Source organism: Vanessa cardui, chromosome W, assembly GCF_905220365.1.
Source record: "Vanessa cardui chromosome W, ilVanCard2.1, whole genome shotgun sequence".
Classification (NCBI taxonomy): Eukaryota; Metazoa; Arthropoda; class Insecta; order Lepidoptera; family Nymphalidae; genus Vanessa; species Vanessa cardui.
In genome coordinates this window covers 8,706,862-8,730,697 of record NC_061153.1, presented here as the reverse complement: position 1 = coordinate 8,730,697, position 23,836 = coordinate 8,706,862, and the positions used below count along the sequence as shown (strand labels likewise).

At 40.7% G+C, this 23,836-nt stretch overlaps 3 protein-coding genes across 3 annotated transcripts; 2 read left to right on the top strand and 1 right to left on the bottom strand.

The window, feature by feature from the left end:
• Positions 1 to 2,704: 2,704 nt before the first annotated feature.
• LOC124542403 lies at positions 2,705 to 3,397 on the bottom strand. Its single transcript, XM_047120359.1, has one exon. The coding sequence runs from the start codon at positions 3,395 to 3,397 to the stop codon at positions 2,705 to 2,707; it is 693 nt and encodes a 230-aa protein (XP_046976315.1).
• A 5,055-nt stretch (positions 3,398 to 8,452) lies between these two features.
• On the top strand, positions 8,453 to 13,041 carry LOC124542559. Its single transcript, XM_047120498.1, has 5 exons — positions 8,453 to 8,473; positions 8,664 to 8,841; positions 9,082 to 10,266; positions 10,422 to 11,924; positions 12,452 to 13,041. The coding sequence occupies exons 1-5, from the start codon at positions 8,453 to 8,455 to the stop codon at positions 13,039 to 13,041; spliced, it is 3,477 nt and encodes a 1,158-aa protein (XP_046976454.1).
• A 5,893-nt stretch (positions 13,042 to 18,934) lies between these two features.
• LOC124542558 lies at positions 18,935 to 19,339 on the top strand. The gene is made up of 2 exons (XM_047120497.1): positions 18,935 to 19,113; positions 19,159 to 19,339. Exons 1-2 carry the CDS (start codon positions 18,935 to 18,937, stop codon positions 19,337 to 19,339), a joined length of 360 nt encoding a protein of 119 aa, XP_046976453.1.
• The last annotated feature ends 4,497 nt before the right edge of the window (positions 19,340 to 23,836 follow it).

The following is a 23,836-nucleotide window of genomic DNA, read 5'->3' as shown; positions in this document are numbered from 1 at the left end:
CCAATCAGAATAAGAGTCCTGAACTCGGATTCTTTGTCTGCGGCCATATTAGATAACAACGAAAGCAGTCAATTACAGTAGGAGATATATTAAGAGAACTTAAAATAGCCAGTAATATGTCGAAATCAACAGTAGTGAAGGCATTACTGAAATCCAGTAATGTCAAAACTGTAACTTCCTGGTTATCCATAGCTAATCTGATGTCATCGGTGATCTTAACTAAAGCAGTAGCCGTACTATGAAAAATTCGGAATCCCGACTGAAGTGGGTTAAATAGGTTATTTTTGGTTAGGAATAAATTAAGTTGTTGGTAAACAAGGCGCTCCAGGACTTTTGAGAGAAAAGGAAGTATGGATATAGGGCGGAAATCACTATAGGACGATGGATTAACTTTTTTCGGTAGTGGGACAATTTGAGCGTCTTTCCAGGAGGAAGGATAAATACCAGTATTAAAGGAATTATTAAGGATACATGTGATGACAGGAATAAGGTAATCAATGAAAGGAATTATCATTTTACGGCTAATGCAGTCAGAGCCGACAGCATCAGAATTTATAGCTAAAATATTCTTCTTAATATCACTTTCCGTTAATTGACTAAAACTAAGATGGGAATGCTGGAGTGGATGAAGCAGAAAGATTATTTATTGTTTTTGATTTGACAGTGCCATCGATAGCAACTGCTGACGCGAAATGATTATTGAGCTGATTAAGATCGACATTATTAAAGTTTGTATCCGACTGAGCTTTCCCAACTCCAAGAGATTTCAGAAATTTCCAAACTTTAGAGGTATCGCCCTCCTCAACTACAGCTCTGTGAATATGCCGTCGATGTGTGTCTCTACACAGCCTGTTGCAACGATTTCGATACTTTATATATTTTTCTTTATTTGTGTCAGACGGATTAGATTTATATTTGGCTTTAGCTAATTTTTCTTTTCTTGGAGACGTTTTATATCTGAGGTAAGCCATGGTGCCGGTAAATGTTTTATACGAATACGCCGAACAGGTGCATGTGTATCATAAAGTTTAGTTAAAAGCGAATTGAAAACACCAACCTGTTCATTAACAGTATTTCCATTTAACGCCACTGACCAATCAATCTCAGCAGCATCAGCTTGCAGACGCTCTAAATCCATCCCAGCAAAATTGCGTTGCAGAAGAATTCTTGATTTTGCCTTCGGGGGTTTGATTTTATAGGATAGATATAAAAGATCATGGTAGGAAAAGGCATGCGCATCACATTGACCATGTTTTTCAACATGGTCAATAGATGACACAATGATTAAATCAAGAAGAGAAGGAACAGAATGAGGAAAACAGTGCGTAGCAGAAAGTGGCAAGATTGTCATATTCACCCCGTTGACAAGCGATGTCAGACGAGATGACCGACAATCATTTTTAAGCAGACATGTATTGAAGTCACCCATGACCACCGTATGACTGTACGAGGGTACGAATGACTCCAACAGATTTTCAAAACTTAAAAAATAATCCACATTCTGCGACGGACTATAATAAACACCTAAAAGAAGTTTAGTGTGTGATAGTGTAACATCAATGAAAAGGTGTTCTGCCTCTCCATTGGTGTGAGACTGAGAGTAGCTAATGATCGAGTATGCAATATGAGATCTGAGATATATGGCATCACCCCCGCCCGTTCGCCCTAAACGATCATTTCGGATCAGATGGAAACCAGGGAGTGAATACGTTGTAGACGGCAAACAGGGTTTAAGCCATGACTCAGATATCAATATTGCATGAAGATTTTTATTCTGGAAAGAGGATAGTAAGTCTGGATAATGTGTAGGAATACTTTGTGCATTAATATGAACTATATTAAAATTTTTTTCAACATCAGAAAAATAAGTATCAAGGGACTCGTTGACGGAATGTATACTATGGAAACTACTGTCACTGTTCGAACCATTTGAGGATAAGGAAAAAAAAGATTCACTATCAGGGCTGTCATTAAAAGCCATTGTAACTACAACTTTAAGTAAAGTATAAATAATAATAAATATTTATATAAATTATTTTAAATATATAATTATATATATTTCAATATTATAAAAAGTCTATAACTGCTAAAAATATATAATAAATTTAGTATAATGTCCATTTATCCGCCAGCTGTAAGGAAAACAAAGCACATTTATTACACTCAAAACAAAAATCAATATAAAATTAACAAAGCAGGATTCATGCATCATACATGTAACCCAAAACCTAAACAAAAAAAAAATAATAAAAAAGCAAATAATAATAATAAAAGAAAATCCAAAATAACTAAAAAATAAAAGAACAATAACAACACTGACAATAAAATAAAAAATAAAAAACATCCATAACACCAAGATCCCAATGCCAAGTCCATATTTAAATATCTATGTACAATAATTATGTATATTTAATTCTTATGTTAATAAAAATTACATTATTCTATGTACATAATATGTAAATTAATCCTGCATTCTGTGACAGAATATTTTAGTCTGTGACATTGACACTTCGGATATTTGACAGTTTGACATACACAATGATAAAATAATAAGAGTAGGTAACCGTAAGAGAAATTATTAGATATAAATAAAATTAACAAGTGGGTACTAAGATAGTAAAGTCGAGAAAGTAAACATTACAAATTACTTTTTTATCAGTCTCTTAGTACGTGTAACAATTACCTTGTCAACACCTTTGGAGTCTCAAGACTTTGTTTGAACCGGCGACTTTGTTTGAACCGGCGACTTCGTAGTAGACGCAGTGGGTATGCTGTTGAGGTCCGACAGGCTTTCAACTCGATGACGAGCACCATCCGACGCTATTACGTATATGAAACCGTCCCGCGTCCAGCACTTATTTATGCCAAAGCGTTTTCTGGCTTCGAGGAAAACATCGTGCCTGCTTTTCGTCAAGAACTCCGACTGTGTTAATCCCGTGCCTTTAAATTTGGATTTTGCGAACCAAACTTTATCGCGGATGCTAACTCCAGTGAATTTTACCACAATAGGCCTGGGTTTCTTATCTGACCGTTGGCCTAAGCGGTATGAGTGCTTAATGCTGGCACTTGAAAAGTTTGGAAGCAAGAGATGATCCGCTACAAGACCCGTGACGCGAGCCGACGTGTCTTCCGTCTTCTCCTCTGGGACACCATGAAGAAGAAGCATCTTCCGTCTATGCCGCATCTCCTGACGGTCAAGTTCTCTCCCAAGAAATTCTACTTGGCACTGAAGAGTGTTTAAAGCAGATATTACAAAGGATTTAAATGTAATAAAATCTGATGCCAAAGAAGTTGTAGATCCGGGAGAGGAGGTTTTATTTAGATCATGCTGGAACTCTTGCATCCTGTTATTAAACAACTCTGTCATGGCTGGCAGTGATTGCTTGATAGAATCCATATTGAGTGTTTAAGTTGGTGGTAATTGTTTAATTGTTTAGAGTGAACTTTATTAAAGGAAAACACTTGCTGACGGTAAACGTAAGCTACATATATTAATTTTTCATAACACTGTATATAAAATATGTATATGTATATGTATATTTAATTAAAATAAAAAGTTCAAGAGCAAAATTTTGTGCTGTGCGTTAATTCACTCCTACCCGCCAAAAAATAATTAAATATAATAATAATACATCGTTACAATTACTATTTAGAAGTATGATACTGCCACAAAGTGAAAACTTAATTATATAAAATATAATACACTTTAAATAAATGAGAAATTAATTTAACCTACTTGCGAATTAATTTTGTTTTTACATGTATGATATATTCTTTAAATTTATCTAATAAACTAATCTTATATGAGCTAAAAATCAAACGGTATTGTCTCCAAAAAACTTAATTGTGTCGCTCAACGTGCGTATACGACGAGTTTCGGAGTTTCCGCTGCGACGAGCGTAAATGCGTCCTCCTCGTGTCCAGATATATCGCCATCCATCGCGTCGACCTAATTCGCGTGTTTTATAAAAATATATGGCGATTCATCGGAGTGAGACGCTCGTTAACATAAAACCGCTTAGGCACCGACTCGACGATTCCCGATGAGTCACAGCCGCGGCGCACGCGCGCGGCTCGTAGCATTTCGTCGCGGACGGCGCGCCGAGCGAGACGCACGACAATTGGCCGCGGCCGAGTTTGGCTGCTGTGATCGGCTATTATACGGCGCGGGCCCCAACGCTCAGCGCTGACTATGTCGCGTTCCTCCAGTGGCACCCCAATTTTTTTTTAAATTAAAACCACTATATTGGTTGGATTTTCGCCATTTTTCTCCTCTAAACCCGAGATTTCAATATCATTTAGCAGGTTCTCTTGGTCACGGTCATTCAATTCGGATCGCAGTTGGGCAATTGTTTCGGTCGCATTTTTATCGTCAATTTCCGAGTGTCGCTCCTGATTAATTTTTTCTAAATTATCTAAGCGTTTCTCGACGCTGTCCACCCGTTTATTAAATTCGGATATAGTCGTACTAAGCCGCGACAGCTCCCTGGTTACCGAAGAAAATTCCAATCGCAACAGCCTTATCTCATGAGCGAGGGACTTTTCAGAATTATTTTCATCAGCATCTGTGAAATTGTCCTCTGCATTTTTTGTATCTGAGCTGGGAGAGGGATGGCTACTGGCGCTCGCAGGGGTAGTACGCTTCGTTCCTACTTTGCAATTGTTGCACAGTATTTTCTTGGGAATAGTGTCTCCCGGCTTTATATTAACGCACATTCTATGATAAAGCATAGCGCATTTGGTACACTTCGCGCCATCTATTATTGCGAGGTATTTACCGCAATGATTGCACTTATTCGTCATAACGCTGCGTTAATATCAACAAGGCAATTATAATATGGCATGGATGGCACTTATAATAATTAATAGTATTTTGTAAAATTATTTTAATTTAATTTAGTTTTATATGGCTATACTTAATTGTAATTGATTCTTAAGTGTCCAGGTTTATTATTATTTTATATGAACTTTTCTGGCTATTAAACACTTTAATTTAGTATTATTATATTTTATTTAATTGTTAGCGGGTACAAGTTAACTTTCCACTGTACACTAAATTATATTTTTGTATTTGCAGCACTTATCACTTTATTTTAGATATCACTAACACTGTAAATATGTAGTCACAATTTATATAACGTTTTAATAAAACTTTTAAAGATATTTACGTCGTTTTACTATTTTTATTGAATTTAATTGTACATAAACACTGTCAATGACGTTCCGATGACGGACGGTACTTAATTTGATCACATTTCTCAATATCGACGTCAGTTAAAGTGGCTTCCTATCCGACTTCGCCGGAGCTTGCACATTTTATCGCTTCTTTTTAAAATATTAAAACATGGTAGCCCTGATTACCTACATGAGCGTTTTCTGTTCTGTCCTGTTCGTGAAAGACCAGTACGCGCATGTGTGGCGTCGAAAACTCTTGATGTACCATTTTTTAATACTACTTCCCATACCTCCCGTACCTCGTTTTCGCTTTCGTTTTCGTTTGTTGCCGCTCGCATATGGAACTCTCTTCCCGATAATATTTTCTATAATAATGTTACAATAAGTTCGTTTAAAATCAGAGTCAAGCAACACTTTCTTTCCACTTAAGTTTAATTTATTTTATAAATATATAATATATACAAATATTTATAATTATAATACATATATTACAATATTTATAATACAAATATTTATAAATATATAATATATTTTATAAATATTTGTATTTAGTGTGTAATATATTAATTTATCGTTAAGTCTACTTGAATTTTATAATATAAAACTACTTGATATTGTACCTACACCATAAATCTGTATTACAAATAATCTCCACTAGATTTCGACAGGGTAAGAGATCTCTTGTTAGAGATAAGTTATCCCTATGTACATATTTTTCATTTATATAATTCTCTGTATACTCTGTTGGTACATAAATAAATAATATATATATACTATTATACTTTTTTTTACAAAATTTTAGGCAAAGGTAATCTATCTTCAGATATATTAATAAAATGTTTCTGATTTTGCGTTATAAATTATTTATAATTACAAAAACAGTAAAGTAAATTATTTATAATTTATTTAGCATGAATCATAACGTCATTTATTTTTCAAATCCTTAGTTTATTAGAAATTCCTAATTGGAAGTGTTTTTTTAAAAAAACGGTAATTGAACGGTTGCATTATGTGGCATAAAATGATTTAAATGCTTTAAAAATACGGTAGTAGACAATAATTTGTTACTAAATCAATTATTTACCGAATTATAAAACAACCAATTGTATTTTAATAGAAAGATAAAATAGCAATTTAATAATGCAAATGGGATACTTTTGTCGCACTTGACGTCCAATTCAGCAAGAGCGATAGCACATAACTTTTGGTAATAAAAAATCACAGACAATCATAATTCAAATATTTAAGTATTCAATAAAACTTTTCAAATGCAAGATATACACACAATTACAAAGCAACAGTCATAATCGGGATGCCAATTATCCCAATGATGACTGAGTGCATTTTTTGCGCGTAGACTTACATTTTTTGATTTTTTAAATGAATAAACAATCAACATATAAACCTGATTTTACTGACGGGGAATCTTGTTAGTGACATCAATGAGAATATCGGATAAAATAGTGATTTTATTTTGAAGTGAAAATGAAAATTTGCTCGTAGTATTTTTTAAAGGAACAACAGAAGCATCAATATTAGAATTCTGATTCACAGATAAGTTATTGATAAAACCCAGATGTTTGCCATGGGAGCAAATTTCACCAACGTCACATAAGAAACAACTCACATTTCTCATAGTGATTCTAGGATTAAATTTATCCCATAAGACTTGGTGCACGGCAAGAGTACCGCTAAATGGTTTCAATGATTCAGGAATTAACTTTTCCCACTGAATGATATCCTCTTCTGTAACACTTTTAATTGTAATATTTTCTAATCTCGATTCCATAAGTTCGTAAAACTGATTAAAATTTCCAACATCTGTACCAAAATGAACCGTCTGATCAGCTAATCTTTTAAGTGTGGCGCCTACGCCGTCAGGAGCACCCTAGCCGTGGCCAGCTTCAGAATAGTTCCACGTTATTCTGGTTATGTTGGAGTGATGTGACGATAACTGACTGATTATATAAAACATATACTTGTTACGATATTGCGACGATGGAGAGTCCGATAAGAAATGAATAGTATCAACGAATTGATTAAGTTCTATAACTTTGTCGAGCACAGGTAACAAATGTGCCCAAATGGATGTATTACACACACACTGATGATGAAATTGATGTGGTACACATTGATGTGGGAGTAACTTGACCAGTTATAAAACTGTGGGTATATATTACAACGGTGTGAAGCGACACACGTTGTCGACTCCCTCCAATGTGAAAAGATTGAACTTCTTTAGCATATTTTAAATTATAATTTTCAGAAAAATCGACGTGTATGATTGCTACATGAATATTTAAATTAGCCTTAAGTGATTTTATCGTTTTATATTGGTTAATAATTTTGTAGATATGGTTAAAGTAATTTGGTAGTTCTTCTTCTAATTTGGAAGTAGCTTCTAAAGGTTTCAATTCGATTTTTTGTTTTACTGTTAAAACTTGTTGTTAAGTATTTCTTTGATATATAAACAAATTATTACTTTGAACCTAGTGTAGTACTCGATCTGTTTAAATCTTGAGTCAGTCGCAAATAAACAACGTATAAGTGAACACATATCGTGGTTTTCTTTAAAAACAAAATCGTACTGCAAGCTAATATCAACCTTAACACCAAAACATATGGTCCTTCGAGCCGGATCGTGAACTAATTACCTGAGCTACGATCGCCCGTCGAGAACAAAAGGAACCGAGACCCGAGCGATAACGATGAGCACTACTGCGGAATTATTAAATATATTAGAAGATATTGCAACAAAATTAAAGAAAAATCAAATTAACTTGAAAAAATGTCCGAAATCACGCTTAACAAAGGGTTACGTTGAAGCAAGAATTAAAGTTATCGAAGAGTATTGGTCATCTTTTAAGCAAACTCACGAGGATTTAACTCAAATAACGCCCAAGGAACAAAGGTCAATATTACCGTACTTCGCTAACGAAGATTATTTTACTTACGAAGACTTATATTTGATATTGGTGGCAGATTTACGTGATATATTAACCTCATCTTCTGGATCATCTGTATCGCAAAATTCAAGTACAAGTTCGAACGCAAATAATTCAGACCAACTCATCAGGTTGCCGAGAATTGAATTACCTAGGTTTAGCGGAAACTATGAAGAATGGCCTACGTTCCAGGACTTATTTGTTTCATTAGTGCATGAAAATACTTCATTAAGTGATGTTCAAAAATTACATTATTTAAAGACTAGCATTACTGGAGAAGCCGAAACATTGTTAAAACACGTAAAAATAACACATAAAAATTATGAACAAGCATGGAGGATTTAAAAGTCGAGGTATGGTAATAAAAGATTAATAATAAACTCAGTCTTGAAAAAATTATTTAATCAGAAGAAAAATAATTCTCAATTATCAGTTCAAATAAGAACTTTATTAGACGTCACGACAGATTGTTTAAATAATTTACAAAATTTAAATATTTCCACGGATTCTTGAGATCCTTTAATTATTTTTCTGGTGGTACAGAAGTTGGACCCAGAGTCACATAAAGACTGGGAACAAAATGCCTACAAGGAAGACACAGAAGAATTACCTACCTGGAGTGATTTAAAGAAGTTTTTGCAATCAAAATACCGCACTTTGGAACTTGTAACGTCATCGGGTCCACGTGAAAAACCTGTGAAGGAACGATCTTTTCATGTTGGTACGTCATTTAAAAAATCTTGTTATCTATGTAAAGAAGACCACGCACTTTGCCACTGCAAGGAATTTTCTAAACTGCAACCTACTGAAAGATGTGACTATGTAAAGAAAATCAACCTCTGTTTTAATTGTCTAGTACCGGGACATTCAGCACATCAATGTAGATTGTCCCAGTTATGTAGGATATGCAAACGACGCCATCATACTATTCTACACGATAAGAAGAAATTTGATACTCCAGTATCGTCGAGCTCAATTCAACCGGAGGTATCACACCACGTCGTAGAAGAACAAGAAGAAGAATTGCAAGTCAATACAATGGTAGCGTCTCATTACAGTATTGGACAAAACACGGGTATAGCACTACTAGCGACAGCAACGGTAATAACTAGAAGCGAGCAAAATCATACAGTTGTTCTACGTGCGCTAATAGACCAAGGTTCGCAGGCATCGTTTATAACGGAGAAGGCGGCTCAAATGCTCAATCTTAACAAACAATCAGCGAGAGGAAGTATCATTGGAGTAGGATCTACAAAAACAAATGTTAAACATGTATTAACGCTACAGATAGGTTCCATTTGGGATTCTAATTTTGAGCTTAATATACAAGCTTATGTTATGAGCAAGCAACTTACAACTAAGATCCCATCCAAAGCTGTATCTGTTCACCAATGGCCACACCTAGAAGGACTCAACCTGGCAGCTCCTAGCTACCATACACCAGGTCCTATAGATTTGCTTCTAGGCGTAAAGGAATATGCACAAATTCTACAACAACCCCTGATCAAGGGTCCAGCAGGTTCTCCTTGTGCACAAAAGACACACTTGGGTTGGATCTTGTTTAGAGAGATAGACACGAAGCAACAAGAAGAATCATTTCTGGTTCTCCATCATCAAGTAGATGTGGACAACATGCTGAAATCACTGTGGGAGATAAACACCGATAATAAAAGAAAGTTTACAAAAGAAGAAGTAATGTGTGAAAATTTTTTTGAAGAGACATATACAAGAACAAAAGAAGGAAGATATATTGTAAAACTACCTTTTAAAACAAATAATCCAATATCAGTTGACGGGAACACTAAGGAAGTCGCTACAAAAAGGTTACTGCAATTAGAAAAAAGATTTAGAAGATCACCACAGCTGAAAGAAGGATACATTAAAGTTATGAAAGAATATTTAACACTGGAACATATGGAAGAAATACCTGAAAATGAAACAAATAAAGAAAGGGTTGTATACTTACCTCACCACGCAGTAGTCCGCGAAGATAAAGACACGTCGAAAACACGAGTTGTGTTTGATGCTTCTGCGAAGGGTTCAAACTCCGTCTCACTTAATGATGAACTTTTTTTAGGACCACAACTCCAAGAAGACATGAGGAATTTAATTATGAGATGGAGAATGAAACGTGTATGTTACGCAAGTGACATTCAACAGATGTACAGACAAATTATGATTTGTAAAGAGGATGCCGATACCTTTCAACGAATTCTGTGGAGAGAAGATTCATCAAAAATATTAAAGAATATCGCTTGCTTCGCGTCACGTTTGGTACTGCTTCTGCACCTTACCTTGCAGTTAAAACTCTGCATCAAATCGCCGAAGATGAAGGCAAAAATCATCCTAAAGCTGCGCGAATTATAAAAGAAGATTTCTATATGGACGATTTGATGTCAGGAGATGACACAACACACAATGCAATCATTACAGCAAAAGAAATATCTTCTATATTAGGAAAGGGTGGCTTCAAACTTTCAAAATGGTCATCGAATTGTCCTGAATTTATGAGATCCATCGAACCCAGTCAACGAACAACTCATGCACATTTGGATATAAAACTGGATGGTACAGTCAAGGCACTTGGATTGATTTGGAACTTAGGATCAGATGATTTCACATATCGATGTAACTTACCACTTCATCAAACAAATATTACGAAAAGAATAATCTTATCCGATATTCAAAAATTATTCGACCCATTAGGACGGATTTCCCCAATTTTAATTAAAGTGAAAACACTCATACAAAGGTTATGGGTAGAAAAGGTGGATTGGGATGATAAATTAAGTCATAAATTAGAAGAGGAATGGATGATTATTCGTGACGATTTTAAAAACGTTGAACAAATTCATATTGACCGGTGGCTTGGAACAATTAGTACTGACACTGAAATACAAATCCATGGTTTTAGTGATGCCTCGATGCAAGCATATGCAGCAGTCGCATACATCCGAATAAAAACTGCAGATGGCTTCATCAGGACTAAGCTTATTGCTTCGAGGACTAGAGTCGCACCATTACGTACAATATCTTTACCACGATTAGAGTTGTCAGGAGCATTGTTGTTATCAAGATTACTAAAACAAATCGGACAAGCTATGAGGATACAGATGACACAAATGTATGCCTGGACAGACTCGTCGATTGTAATTGCGTGGCTGTCTGGGGAACCGAATAGATGGAAGCCATTCGTAGCAAACCGAGTAGTAGAAATTATTGAAAAACTCAATAATAACCGTTGGTATCATGTTTCGTCTGAAAAAAACCCTGCAGACATAGCGTCCAGAGGAATGTTACTTGCTGACTTGAAGAATGCTGATCTATGGTGGAAAGGTCCAGCTTGGCTTTCTGAAAAAGAAATAAAATTAAAACAAACAGATGTATATACAGACCTGGAAATAAAAAAAGAAAAAATACAAATTAATTTAAAATTACAACAGGAAGCAGGGAAGGGATTAATGTCACAAATAGAGGAATTTAGATGTCTAAAAGAATTGTTAAAAACTATTACCTACTGTCGAAGATTTTTAAATTTTAAAAGAAACTTAGAGCAAGTAGATGCAAATTTTACAACAGAAGAATTAGAGAAATCACTTTCGTCCTGTATTAAATTAGTACAAAATGAAGAGTTTAGAAACGAAATAGATAGAATAAAAAGGAACAAACCTGTAAGAGGAGACAGTACTATTAAAACACTCAATCCTTACTTGGATGCGAATGATATCCTCAGGGTGGGCAGTCGCCTTCGGCATGCAAATTTAGATGAACTAGCTAAACACCCTATAATTTTAGGAAACAAAAGTAAATTAGTTACCCTGATTGTTGCCGATGCACATGCTCGAACGCTGCATGGAGGCGTTCAATTGATGCTTTGTTACTTACGTAACAAATATTGGATTATACGAGACAAGGGTTTAGTGAAGACATGCATCCACAAGTGTTTGACATGCGCAAGACAGAGATCAGTTTTCCAGACTCAGATCATGGGAGACCTACCCAAGCAGAGAGTTACTCCTACACGGGCTTTTCTACATAGTGGAGTGGATTTTGCCGGTCCCTTTCAAATATTAATGTCAAGGGGAAGAGGCATGAAACTTCAGAAGGCATACATCTCAGTCTTTGTTTGTATGTCAACTAAAGCCATACACTTAGAGTTAGTAGGAGATCTGAGTGCCGAAGCATTTATTGCTGCATTCAAACGCTTCGTATCTAGAAGAGGGAAATGCACACACATATGGAGTGACCAGGGAAGAAATTTTGTAGGAGCCAATAAGGAGCTAGCGATAGCCTGGGAAGACGCTAATCTGACATTTGACGGTGACGGTTAGCAAACGAATTAGCATTAGATGGAACTCAATGGCATTTTATACCACCTTACACTCCAAACTTCGGTGGCTTATGGGAGGCTGGAGTCAAATCAGTGAAATACCACCTAAAAAGAGTACTGACCAACAATCTTACCTTCGAAGAAATGTCCACGGTGTTGTGCCAAATTGAGGCTTGCTTAAACTCTCGTCCGCTATGTCCTATAGATAATACTGATGCAGATTCGATAGAACCTCTTACTCCTGGCCATTTCTTAATCGGAGAACCACCAATTGTCGTATCTTCACCAGACTTTAAGGATTCAAAAGTACATAATCTATCAAGATGGCAATATACACAGAAGTTGCTCGGTGATTTATGGCGAAAGTGGCAACAAGAGTATCTCTCGAGATTACAGCAACGTCCTATATGGCTAAAAAAGACTGAGGAATTAAAAATAGGCGATATAGTCTTGATAAGGACCGATGGTTTGCCTCCCGGCAAATGGTCATTGGGACGTATTGTGGATAAGCATCCTGGTGACGATGGATGTACGAGAGTATACAGCGTAAAATCTGGTAATAGTGTAGTAAAAAGACCAATCACGAAATGATGTCCTTTTCCAGTTAGCACTGAGTAAAGTAGAACCATTATTATATTTTGTTTATTCTTATTGTTAGTATTGTTTTTTATGATTACTTGATTGTATTATTAATTTTATTTTAACATACTGTAACTTGTAGTTCATTTAGCTTATTTATTCGCTTATCAATTCGCTTAGAGTACATATTTAATATTTGATTTATATAAATTCATTTGTCTAGATTATCTGTAAAAGGACCTGATAGTCCTTTTGGTGGGCGGAATGTTAAGTATTTCTTGGATATATAAACAAATTATTACTTTGAACCTAGTGTAGTACTCGATCTGTTTAAATCTTGAGTCAGTCGCAAATAAACAACGTATAAGTGAACACATATCGTGGTTTTCTTTAAAAACATAATCGTACTGCAAGCTAATATCAACCTTAACACCAAAACACTTGTATTTTGGTACCATCTTTTTTTAACTCTCTCCCATTGAAAAAATATTAAATTATATTCATTATTAAACGGTTTGTTAACAATGTGACGTCTTGCACAAGATTGGCATATTCTTTGCAAGCATTCTGTGTTGTATGTATCACAACACAGTGTGTTTAATATATCTTGTGGTTTTTTTTCATTAATTATAGATGCCTTATTCAAAGCGCTCACCAAAAGTTCCATATTTATATGAGTAATACACATGCATGTATCTCGGTTAGCCGGTTTGGGGTGCAATATCCAAAAAGGTCGGTTTTTGCAGAAAAATGAATAATGGATTCTATTTTTGGTCTCATTTATGAATATTTTATATAAATCAATTAATGGAGCAGTCAGATATCGCTTTTGCATTCTTTTTTTATTCCTTGAAATAAAAAAAGGTGGTGCTATTTGTCGACACAATTAAATGATATGATTGCATTTTTTATTTCAGATAAGCTCTTTTTACGGTATGTGCTCTTGGATGAAAAAAATCCTTCTTTAGGTGGCTTGCTGTTTATTATTTTATTTCGGTCTTTATCTGGTAAATTTTGTATGAACTCGAGTTTATTCCGTAGATTAATTATAGTTTTTCGTTGTGATTCATTCTTTTTTTATTTTTTTTTATTAAAGACATCAATACCTTCCTTTTCTTAAATTCCGTATATCTAATTTTTCTGACTGTTCGTTTGACGACTTGACACTCACAATTGTGTTGCAAAGGATCCCCCTCATTAAAACTATTATAAGCATCGTTAAGAAAATATGGAACCGCTATTGAGAATAAACCGCGCTCGCTAGCGTTAGTCACGTTTAACGCAAACGGGCTTATCCAACAAATCGATCTAGTTCGGGAATTCCTACGGAACCTTCTCCGTCGACGTCATGCTAGTGCAGGAGACGTTCTTAAAACCAAACTCGCGTAGCCCTAACATGGCCAACTACCGCGTCATAAGTAATGACCGTGACTCCGCCCGAGGCGGAGGCATGCTCATCTATTACAAAAAGTCACTGCACTGCGTGCCGCTCGACAGCCCGCCGCTCACCAACGTTGAAGCGTCAATCTGTCAAATAAGTATGACAGGTCATCAACCCATCTCCCTCTCCCAGTTCCCTGTAGAAATATGTGAGTAGTATATACCACACAGCTCGATATATAACACTGGAATTAGGGATCACAATGAAATACGTCCACTCAGTCTAACGTTTAATCGGAGACAAAGCAATATATGAATACCTTAAAACCTAGTAACAATTATTTATAATAAATCTACCCCACATATATCACAATTACCACGGACTCGACGTGGTACATCCGTAACGTAGACCTACATAAGGACTTCGACATCGATTCGATCGCGAAGCATCTCAAAACATTATCGACGGCGTATTTTAAGAGAGCTAAAGAACACAGCAATCCACTGATTGCTCAATCGTGCCGGTACACCTCTCGCAGAGGTAATATTCCAGTTAGACTCAGGCGACCTATGCACGTTCTGAACGACGTAGACGATTGCTTCACTATCGCAAACGAACCATTTGTAGGGAAAAACAGACTACACACCTCACATTCACAGCGTTTCCGCCGGTGGAAACGAGGACCCAGATATGCGACGTCTCGGAGGCGGCCGAGACGTCAGTAAATTCACTTAAGTATTTAGAATCACTCCCCCACCGATTTCGTTCTGAGCCGAGGTGCGATCTCATAGGAGACACCCTCAGGACGAACTTTAAATTTAATCTCGAGCCCCGCGCTCAACCTCAGGGCAGGGGACATTAGTTCTCGCCCGAAAGACCGGTGACGCTAAAAAGGCCAGTAGGGCCAACAGCAATACTTCACACATAAAAAAAAACCGAATAAAGTTATTCCGATCCGACCAGCAAGAAGTGTTCTTTCTCTCAAGAAAAACCCAGAAGTAGTACCTACAGCAAATTACCTAGGGACCACTACCCCCACAGTTATAAAGCATGTCCAAATTTTAGTACAGCATAAAATGGCATTTGTTTATAAATATCTTAAACTATTGTAAAATCAAGATTTACCGTAATTTTAAGACTAAACTGCTGCGCAAACTTCAATTAAATTTAAGACAGAGGTCATTTGCGCATGACCTAATAATGTGAATATAATAATAAGAACGTTGTATACTTAAAGCAAAAAAAAAATACAGGACCTTCGAGTTAATCTTAATTTTTATCCTCAATGTAATATAGCTCCTACTTCATTAATTAATGAAAACATAAAATTTGCACAAAACTAGGAATCATTCGATCGATCCGATCGAGTATATACGATATCGATTGAGGGACTCGCGAGTCAGAAAAATTGATCGACTTAACTATCGCGTTTTTGTGACAAAACTATTATTTCGCAAATTATTTTAACCTTGGATACGCCTTTCCCAAGTTCCAAAAAAAAACTGAGTTTCCAATAATTTTCTGCTAACTATACGCTGAACCTATTTTCATTTGTTATTAACAAAATATAATGCCATAAATTATAAAATAGTGGCATGAAATTGCGTAAATAATTCCCTAAATATAACAACAATAAAAAATAATAAATGTTAAATTTATCTGCTAACTATACGGAATTCTGGCAAAGTATCGTCTTTAAAAATTTCAAGGTTATATTGTCGTATTTCTCGCACGTGACATTGGCGAAATAATCTGTGCCTTTTAAGCACAAATAAAAGACACAAAAAAAATCGTATTTTAAAATGTTTACATTACTATAATAGATAAAACTGTGAATGCTTTGATTTTTAAGTGTTATAATACCAGTGAAAAGAGAAAAAATTACATTGAAACATTGTTTAAAAGATTAATTTATGGGAATTTAAAATTATTATAAAATTCATCAAGAGGTACATAAACATAAATTTATTATTACATTAACGGTCTTATTCATAATAAAACACTTATCGAAGGTATAACCTATATTGGTTAAAATGTCATTTAAGCCTATCAGTTCGATAAAAATCTTTATTCATAATCGTTCGATAAACCTCGTATAACTATAATGCTGTTATAGTACATAATATTGGGGAGCAGGTCGGTCACCTCCACGTGGTGCTCCCTGGAAACGTGTGGACGGCGGCCCCGCAGCGGTTCTGCTGCGAGACTGCCGTCGACACGGCTGACGACCGACAGGGGTGGGGGGAGTATATTGGGGACACACGTTGTTCCGCTCTGCTTAAGCAGACTGGAACTTCGCCCCAATATACGTATCCTAATCCTAAGGTCTTGCGTGCCGAGGGGATGAATGGTCGGAGGGCATCCGGCCCCAAGCGCTAACAAAAAAACACCGATATGGAATGTACCAAAAGTATAATTCTCCAGGTGGGCAGCGGCAATAGCCGTCAATCCCACCCGAAGCATGTCTCCGGCAAGCGCCCCGACTCGAAATTTGTGGGGGGCGCGCATACCGCTGAACCACACGCCGATGGCGTCAAGAGCCGAGGAGGCTCCACTCGTTCTCGTAGCCTGGAGTCGATGGCTACGAGAACCGACACCGCGCAGGCGAGGCCCGACGGCCGGAAACGCCTGTGCGTCCGACAGGGGGAATCCCAGGGGTCAGAGTCGGCCAGTGACGTCTTGCCGCCTCCGAAGGTGCCCAAGGCACGGTCGGGGAGAGGCAGACCGCGGTCCGCAAAGACCAAAACTAGGGTTAAGATCCAGTTAAAGGATCCAGGGGAGGGAAGAAAGGAGTTGGCACGAGACGAGCGTGGGCGGTTTATTCGCTCGGACACGCCCGGCTCCGACATCGCCGGCGAGGAAGAGGTGGAGGGGAGTGGCTGCGACTCGGACATGAGTTGTTCGAGTCTCAGCCTCTTCTCTTGCGCTGGAGTATCTCCCTGCTGCCCAGCAGGGCCACTGACGGGGATACCGGGGACGAGCGCCCAGACCCCTCCGCGGCTTCGGCTGCCGCGAGAAATGGGGGGAGCCTCCCTGGACCCGAGGTCCTGCAGGCAAAGATGCAGGCACGTCCCATGGACGAACTTGGTGCCTGCATCGCCAGCAATCTGGCGGCCATACAGAAGGTCACAGACAGCTCCCGTAAGATGAAAGGGAGCCTCGTCTGCGACCTGCGCGAGGCCACGCGCAACACTCAGCAGCGACTACTGCTACGGCGTCTGCAGCGCGAGCCCCTGTGGCGTCCAGGAAGCGTGCCCCTGCCGCACAGGCCGGGCGCGCTCCTGCGGGGGCTGCGGCGACGTCGAGGGCTTCTGTTACTCCACGCGCTCCTGCTTAACTGACGAGCAGTGAAGCCGGGCTCATGGAGCACATCGGAGCCCTCATAGAGGAGAAGCTGGCCGCCTTCAGGGCGGAGCTCTTCCCCGACAGGGCATATAGGCCCGCATTGACGGGGAGAGCTGCGCCTATTCGGCCAGTGGAGGCCCCATTGACGGACCCTCCTCCGCCCAGGAAGCGGAGAAGCAGGGAGAGGAAGAGGAAGGCGGGACCGGCTCCTCTTCCGGTCACCGACTTACCACCGGTGCCCGCTTCCTTTCCCTCCTCCTCTCGTCCGACGGCTTCTGCCGAGTCTTGGGCGACGGTCGCGGCCAGGAAAGCGCACCCTGGATCGCGGCTGAAGGCGTCTTCCCAGCCTGCGGCAATAAAGCCTGCGGCTAAGAAGGCGCCTAAGAGGAGGCTCCCAAAGGTGCCGGCGACCGCGGCAGTCGCCATAACGTTCGTCGAAGGCTCGACGATGACCTATACTGAGGTCATGCGAGCTGCCCGTACGCGGGTTCAGCTCCCTGACCTCGGTATCGAGACGGTCGAGCAGAAAAGGGCCATCACTGGCGGGATTCTGTTGAACATCGGGGGTCCCGACAGTGACGCTAAAGCCGACCGTCTCGCAGCGCGGATGCGTGAGCTACGTGTGCTCGATCTGGACGACGCCACGACACCGGAGGAGGTGGCGTCGGCCATCGCAGAGGCGAGAGGCACGGCACATGTGAGGTGCCCTCTCGCCGCCGTGCGCAAGCTGGCGACGACCTCACGCATCCGCGTGGGATGGGGCTCCGCTACGGTCGAGGTGCTGGAAGCAAAGCCGCTATATTGCTTCCGGTGCCTCGAGAAGGGCCACGTTGGGCAGACGTGTCCGAATGGGGCAGACCGGAGCGACCGGTGCTTCGCCTGTAGAGAGCGCGGCCACAGAGCGAGCCAATGCACGGCCAAGTCGCTTCGGTGCCCCTTGTGCTCAGATGTGGGTCGCCCGTCGACCCATCGTCTGGGCGCAAAGACATGCTGCCAGACGCCGGGTAGGAGGAAGAAGGGTAAAAAGACCGCTCCTCCCACCCCGGCTCATACGACCGCCGAGGCTCCCGCCTCAGCACCGGACTCTGCTCCGCAGGAGGCCATGGAGGTTTCCCATTCGCGGGAGTAAGGGTACTGCAGACGAACTTGAACCACTGCCACAATGCTCAGCAACTTCTGATGCAGATCATTGCGGAGTGGTCCATAGGCCTCTCGGTCGTGGCGGAGCCCTATCGCGTCCCCGACCAACCTTGCCGGTTTGGGGACGACGCTGGCACCGTGGCCGTCCATTGGGCGGGCGGTGCGGGGGTCCCACCCTGTTCCCTGCTCGAAGCGGGGCAGGGATTCGTGGCCGTTCGGTGGGGCCCCTTGGCCATTGTGGGGTGTTACGTCTCTCCCAACAGGTCACTCGCCGACTACGAGTTGTACCTGGACGGGCTGGCGGACTGCGTTCGCAGATGCCTACCCCGTCCGCTGATCGTCCTGGGGGACTTCAATGCCTACGCCAGGGCTTGCGGTAACTCTAGGGACGATCCGAAGGGAGTGACGCTTCTCGACTGGGCGGCTGGACCTCCGGCTCATTAACGTCGGGTCGGAGAGTACATGCGTGCGGTGGCAGGGGGAGTCGGTCGTGGACCTTACATGGGCGACTCCTCCTGCGATTCGCATGCTCTCGGGATGGCGTGTCGCTGAGGAAGTGGACACACTATCCGACCACCGCCACATCTTTTTCGATGTGGCTATCCGCCATCCCGATCGATCCAGCCGTCGTCAGGGAGACACCCTGCCGCGACGATGGGCCCTCAAGCGGCTAAACCGAGATCATCTCGAAGCCGCTGCCATCGTCGCGGCTTGGCCACAAAACGCCGAGGAGATTTCGCCCGACCCCGAGGGTGAGTCGGTCTGGTTCAGGGGCACGATGACGTCGATCTGCGATGCATCGATGCCCCGGGCAGGCCGCTTCGAGCGCCGGGCGATGCACTGGTGGTCGGAGGAGATTGCGCAGCTGCGAACCGCATGCTTGCGCGCTCACCGCCAGTCCAGCAGAACCCGGAGAAGAAGGCGAGCAACTCCAGAGGAGAAAGACGAAGCCTACAGGGCTTTCCAGGAGGTCAAGAAGGCGTTGCGAGACGCCATCTCGGACGCCGGCGCTCGGTCCTGGAACGAGCTCCTCGAGGGACTCGACAGGGATCCATGGGGGCGCCCGTACCGCATGGTGTTGGGCAAGTTACGCCCGTGGATGCCCCCGTTGACGGATCTACTGAGGAGAGTGATAGATTCGCTCTTCCCGGTGATCCGGTCAAGTCCCCTGTATTCCTCGCTACCGCCGGTCACTTGGACCGACGAGTTGAGGGTTACAGAGCAGGAGTTTGACCGAGCACTTGGTCGCCTGAGTGCCCGGAATACAGCGCCCGGTCCCGATGGGATTCCGGGACGTGCGTGGGTGTTGGCTTCGGCTCACTTGGGGGACAGGCTGAGGCGGCTGTTCGACAGCTGTCTCCGTAACGCCACGTTCCCCAAGGCCTGGAAGGAGGCAAGTCTGGTCCTCTTGAGGAAAGACGGCAGAGACGCGGACTCTCCCTCTGCGTATCGTCCCATATGCCTGCTGGACGAGGCTGGCAAGCTCTTAGAGCGGATTGTCGTTTTTCGTCTCAGCGAGCATCTGTCGTGCGTCGGTCCCGACCTGGCCGACAGACAGTTCAGCTTCCGTCAGGGTCGTTCGACCGTTGACGCGATCATGCGCGTCCGGTCCCTGAGGGAGCAGGCGGTGGCTCAGGGGGGCGTGGCGTTGGCGATAAGCCTGGATATCGTCAACGCCTTTAACGCTTTACCCTGGGTTGCCATCAGGAAGGCCCTGGTGTACCACCGTGTGCCTCTCTACCTGCAGGCGATCGTCGGGAGCTACTTGCGCGACAGGTACATTGTGTACGTGGGCCAGGACGGTACGAGGACCCGGAGGGAAGTGTACTGTGGGGTTCCGCAGGGATCGGTCCTAGGACCACTCCTATGGAATCTCGCGTACGACGCGGTTCTGCGCGTCGAGCTCCCCGCAGGCGTCAGCGTGATCTGCTACGCAGATGACACGCTGGTACTGGCATGCGGGTTGAGCTTTGAGATGATCTGACTGCATTTGCCGTAAAATTATATTTCCTATCATTGATTACCTTATTCCTGTCATCACATGTATCCTTAATAATTCCATTAATACTGGTATTTATCCTTCCTCCTGGAAAGACGCTCAAATTGTCCCACTACCGAAAAAAGTTAATCCATCGTCCTATAGTGATTTCCGCCCTATATCCATACTTCCTTTTCTCTCAAAAGTCCTGGAGCGCCTTGTTTACCAACAACTTAATTTATTCCTAACCAAAAATAACCTATTTAACCCACTTCAGTCGGGATTCCGAATTTTTCATAGTACGGCTACTGCTTTAGTTAAGATCACCGATGACATCAGATTAGCTATGGATAACCAGGAAGTTACAGTTTTGACATTACTGGATTTCAGTAATGCCTTCAATACTGTTGATTTCGACATATTACTGGCTATTTTAAGTTCTCTTAATATATCTCCTACTGTAATTGACTGCTTTCGTTGTTATCTAATATGGCCGCAGACAAAGAATCCGAGTTCAGGACTCTTATTCTGATTGGTCAATTTTAAGTGCCGGTGTGCCTCAAGGCGGAGTGCTTTCACCTCTGCTATTTTCGATTTTTATTAATTCCATAACTCACAATATATCTTCTCTCTACTACCTGTATGCCGACGATTTTCAGATTTACTGTCACTCTAAGTTAATAGATTTACCACTGACAATACAGACAATTAACTCAGACTTAAAAAAGATCTTAAGTTGGAGCAATTCATTCGGTCTCAAAATAAATCCACTTAAGTGTCAATCTATTTTTATTGGCAGTCCAATATTAATCTCACGAATAGATTTTTCTCTTTTATCCCCTATTTTATTTGACAATGCCATAATTCCATACAGCGATAAAATCAAAAATCTGGGTATAATATTCGATAAAACCCTTTCTTGGAATCCACAAATGAGTGAGGTAAGCAGAAAAATGTTGGTTGCTGTTGGTTCCTTACGCAGACTACGTAACCTTTTACCGATTCCCACCAAAATTGCGTTAGCACAATCTATCCTTTTGCCAATTCTTGATTATGCAGACTGCTGTTATCTTGATCTTAGAGAAGATCAATTGAACAAACTTGAGCGCATTCAAAATCTTTGCATCAGGTTCATATTTGGGCTTCGCAAGTATGACCACATTTCCGATTTTCGCAAAAAGCTCGAGTGGCTCCCGATCCGCCTTCGCAGGAACTTTTCAACCCCAATGCCCCTATTTATCTAAAACAGTCCTTCCAATTCCTTAGTGATTCCCATTTCCGCAGTCTTCGCTCCGAACAAAACCTTACTCTTAAAACTCCTTCCCATACTTCTTCCTTTTTTACTAAATCCTTCTCTGTCCAAGCAGTACGCTTGTGGAACTCCTTGCCCATAAATATAAGACGTGCACAATCCGTTGTTGCTTTTAAGAGGCTTCTAAAACACTATTATTTGTCATTGTAAATCGTTGTATTGCATATATGTATAAGTATGTATTTTTATGTATTTGAATGTATTTATAAAACACTAGCGGTCGCCCGCGGCTTCGCCCGCGTAGATAACTCAAACTCAAACTCAAATTCCTTTATTCAATATAGAAGCATTACACTTACTTATTGATTGTCAAATAAACACTACCACCGGTTCGGAAAAAGGAATACCCTGACCTGAGAAGAACCGGCGAAAGAAACTCAGCGGGTCTTTTTTTTTGTTATTTTTTTGTCAAATTAATGAGATACATAGTAGTATATGATTAGAAATAGCCAGGAGGCGATCGTTTCATTCCCAAGGTGTGCTATCAAACATAAACTCGCTAATTGTATAGTAACCTTTTGCACACAAGCGTTCCTTAACATTTTTTTTAAATTTGGCAACAGAAGCATTTTGAACGCTTTCTGGGATCCTGTTGTAGAAGCGTATACATTGCCCCACAAAAGAGTTACTAACTCTATGCAGTCGAGTAACAGGAGCAACAAGATTGTGTTTGTTCCTTGTACCAATGTTATGAGAATCACATTTTCTCATAAAAACATTAATATTTTTCCGTACATACAAAACATTACAAAATATGTATTGAGAAGCAACAGTCAATATCTTAACTTCTTTAAATCTATACCTTAATGATTCCTTGGCTCCTAGGTTATAGATTGCGCGAATAGCCCTCTTCTGCAGCACAAATATAGTTTGGATAGCGGCTGCGTTACCCCAAAGCATAATACCGTATGACATTATACTGTGAAAGTAACTAAAATGTACTAGTCGAGCCGTATCGTAGTATAGCCGTATTTTTTTGACCGCAAATGCCGCAGAACTCAGTCTACCCGCCAATCCGTTTATATGGGGGAGCCACTGTAACTTGGCATCAAGAGTAATGCCAAGAAATTCAGTTGTTTCAACTGGATCCATCGATTCCCCATTGATAAGTACATCGGGTTTTACATTTTGCACATTTGGTGTGCTAAATTTTACAATTTTAGTTTTTTTATTATTCAGTCTAAGATTATTTACGCTAAACCAATGTACTATATCGGACATAGCATTGTTTACATCGTCATACTGAACCTGTTTCCTATTAATTTTAAAAACCAAAGAGGTATCATCAGCAAACAATACTATATCATGTTTGTTCCCAACAAGAAAGGGCTAGTCATTTATGTATATGAGGAAAAGTAAAGGTCCAAGAATTGATCCTTGTGGGACCCCCATACCAACTGAGACCCCAGGAGACCTTGTCCCTTTAACGTCAACCCTCTGAATTCTATTGTTAAGATAGGAAGTCAGAAGGTCGAGTGCACATTCTCTAATTCCATAGTGATATAGTTTCCTGACCAGAGTTTCATGCTGAACACAATCAAAGGCTTTGGATAAGTCGCAGAAAATCCCTAAGGCATCCTGCGACCCCTCCCAGGTCTCATAGATATTTTTTATAAGTTCGATACCCGCGTCGGTAGTCGAGCGACCCCTC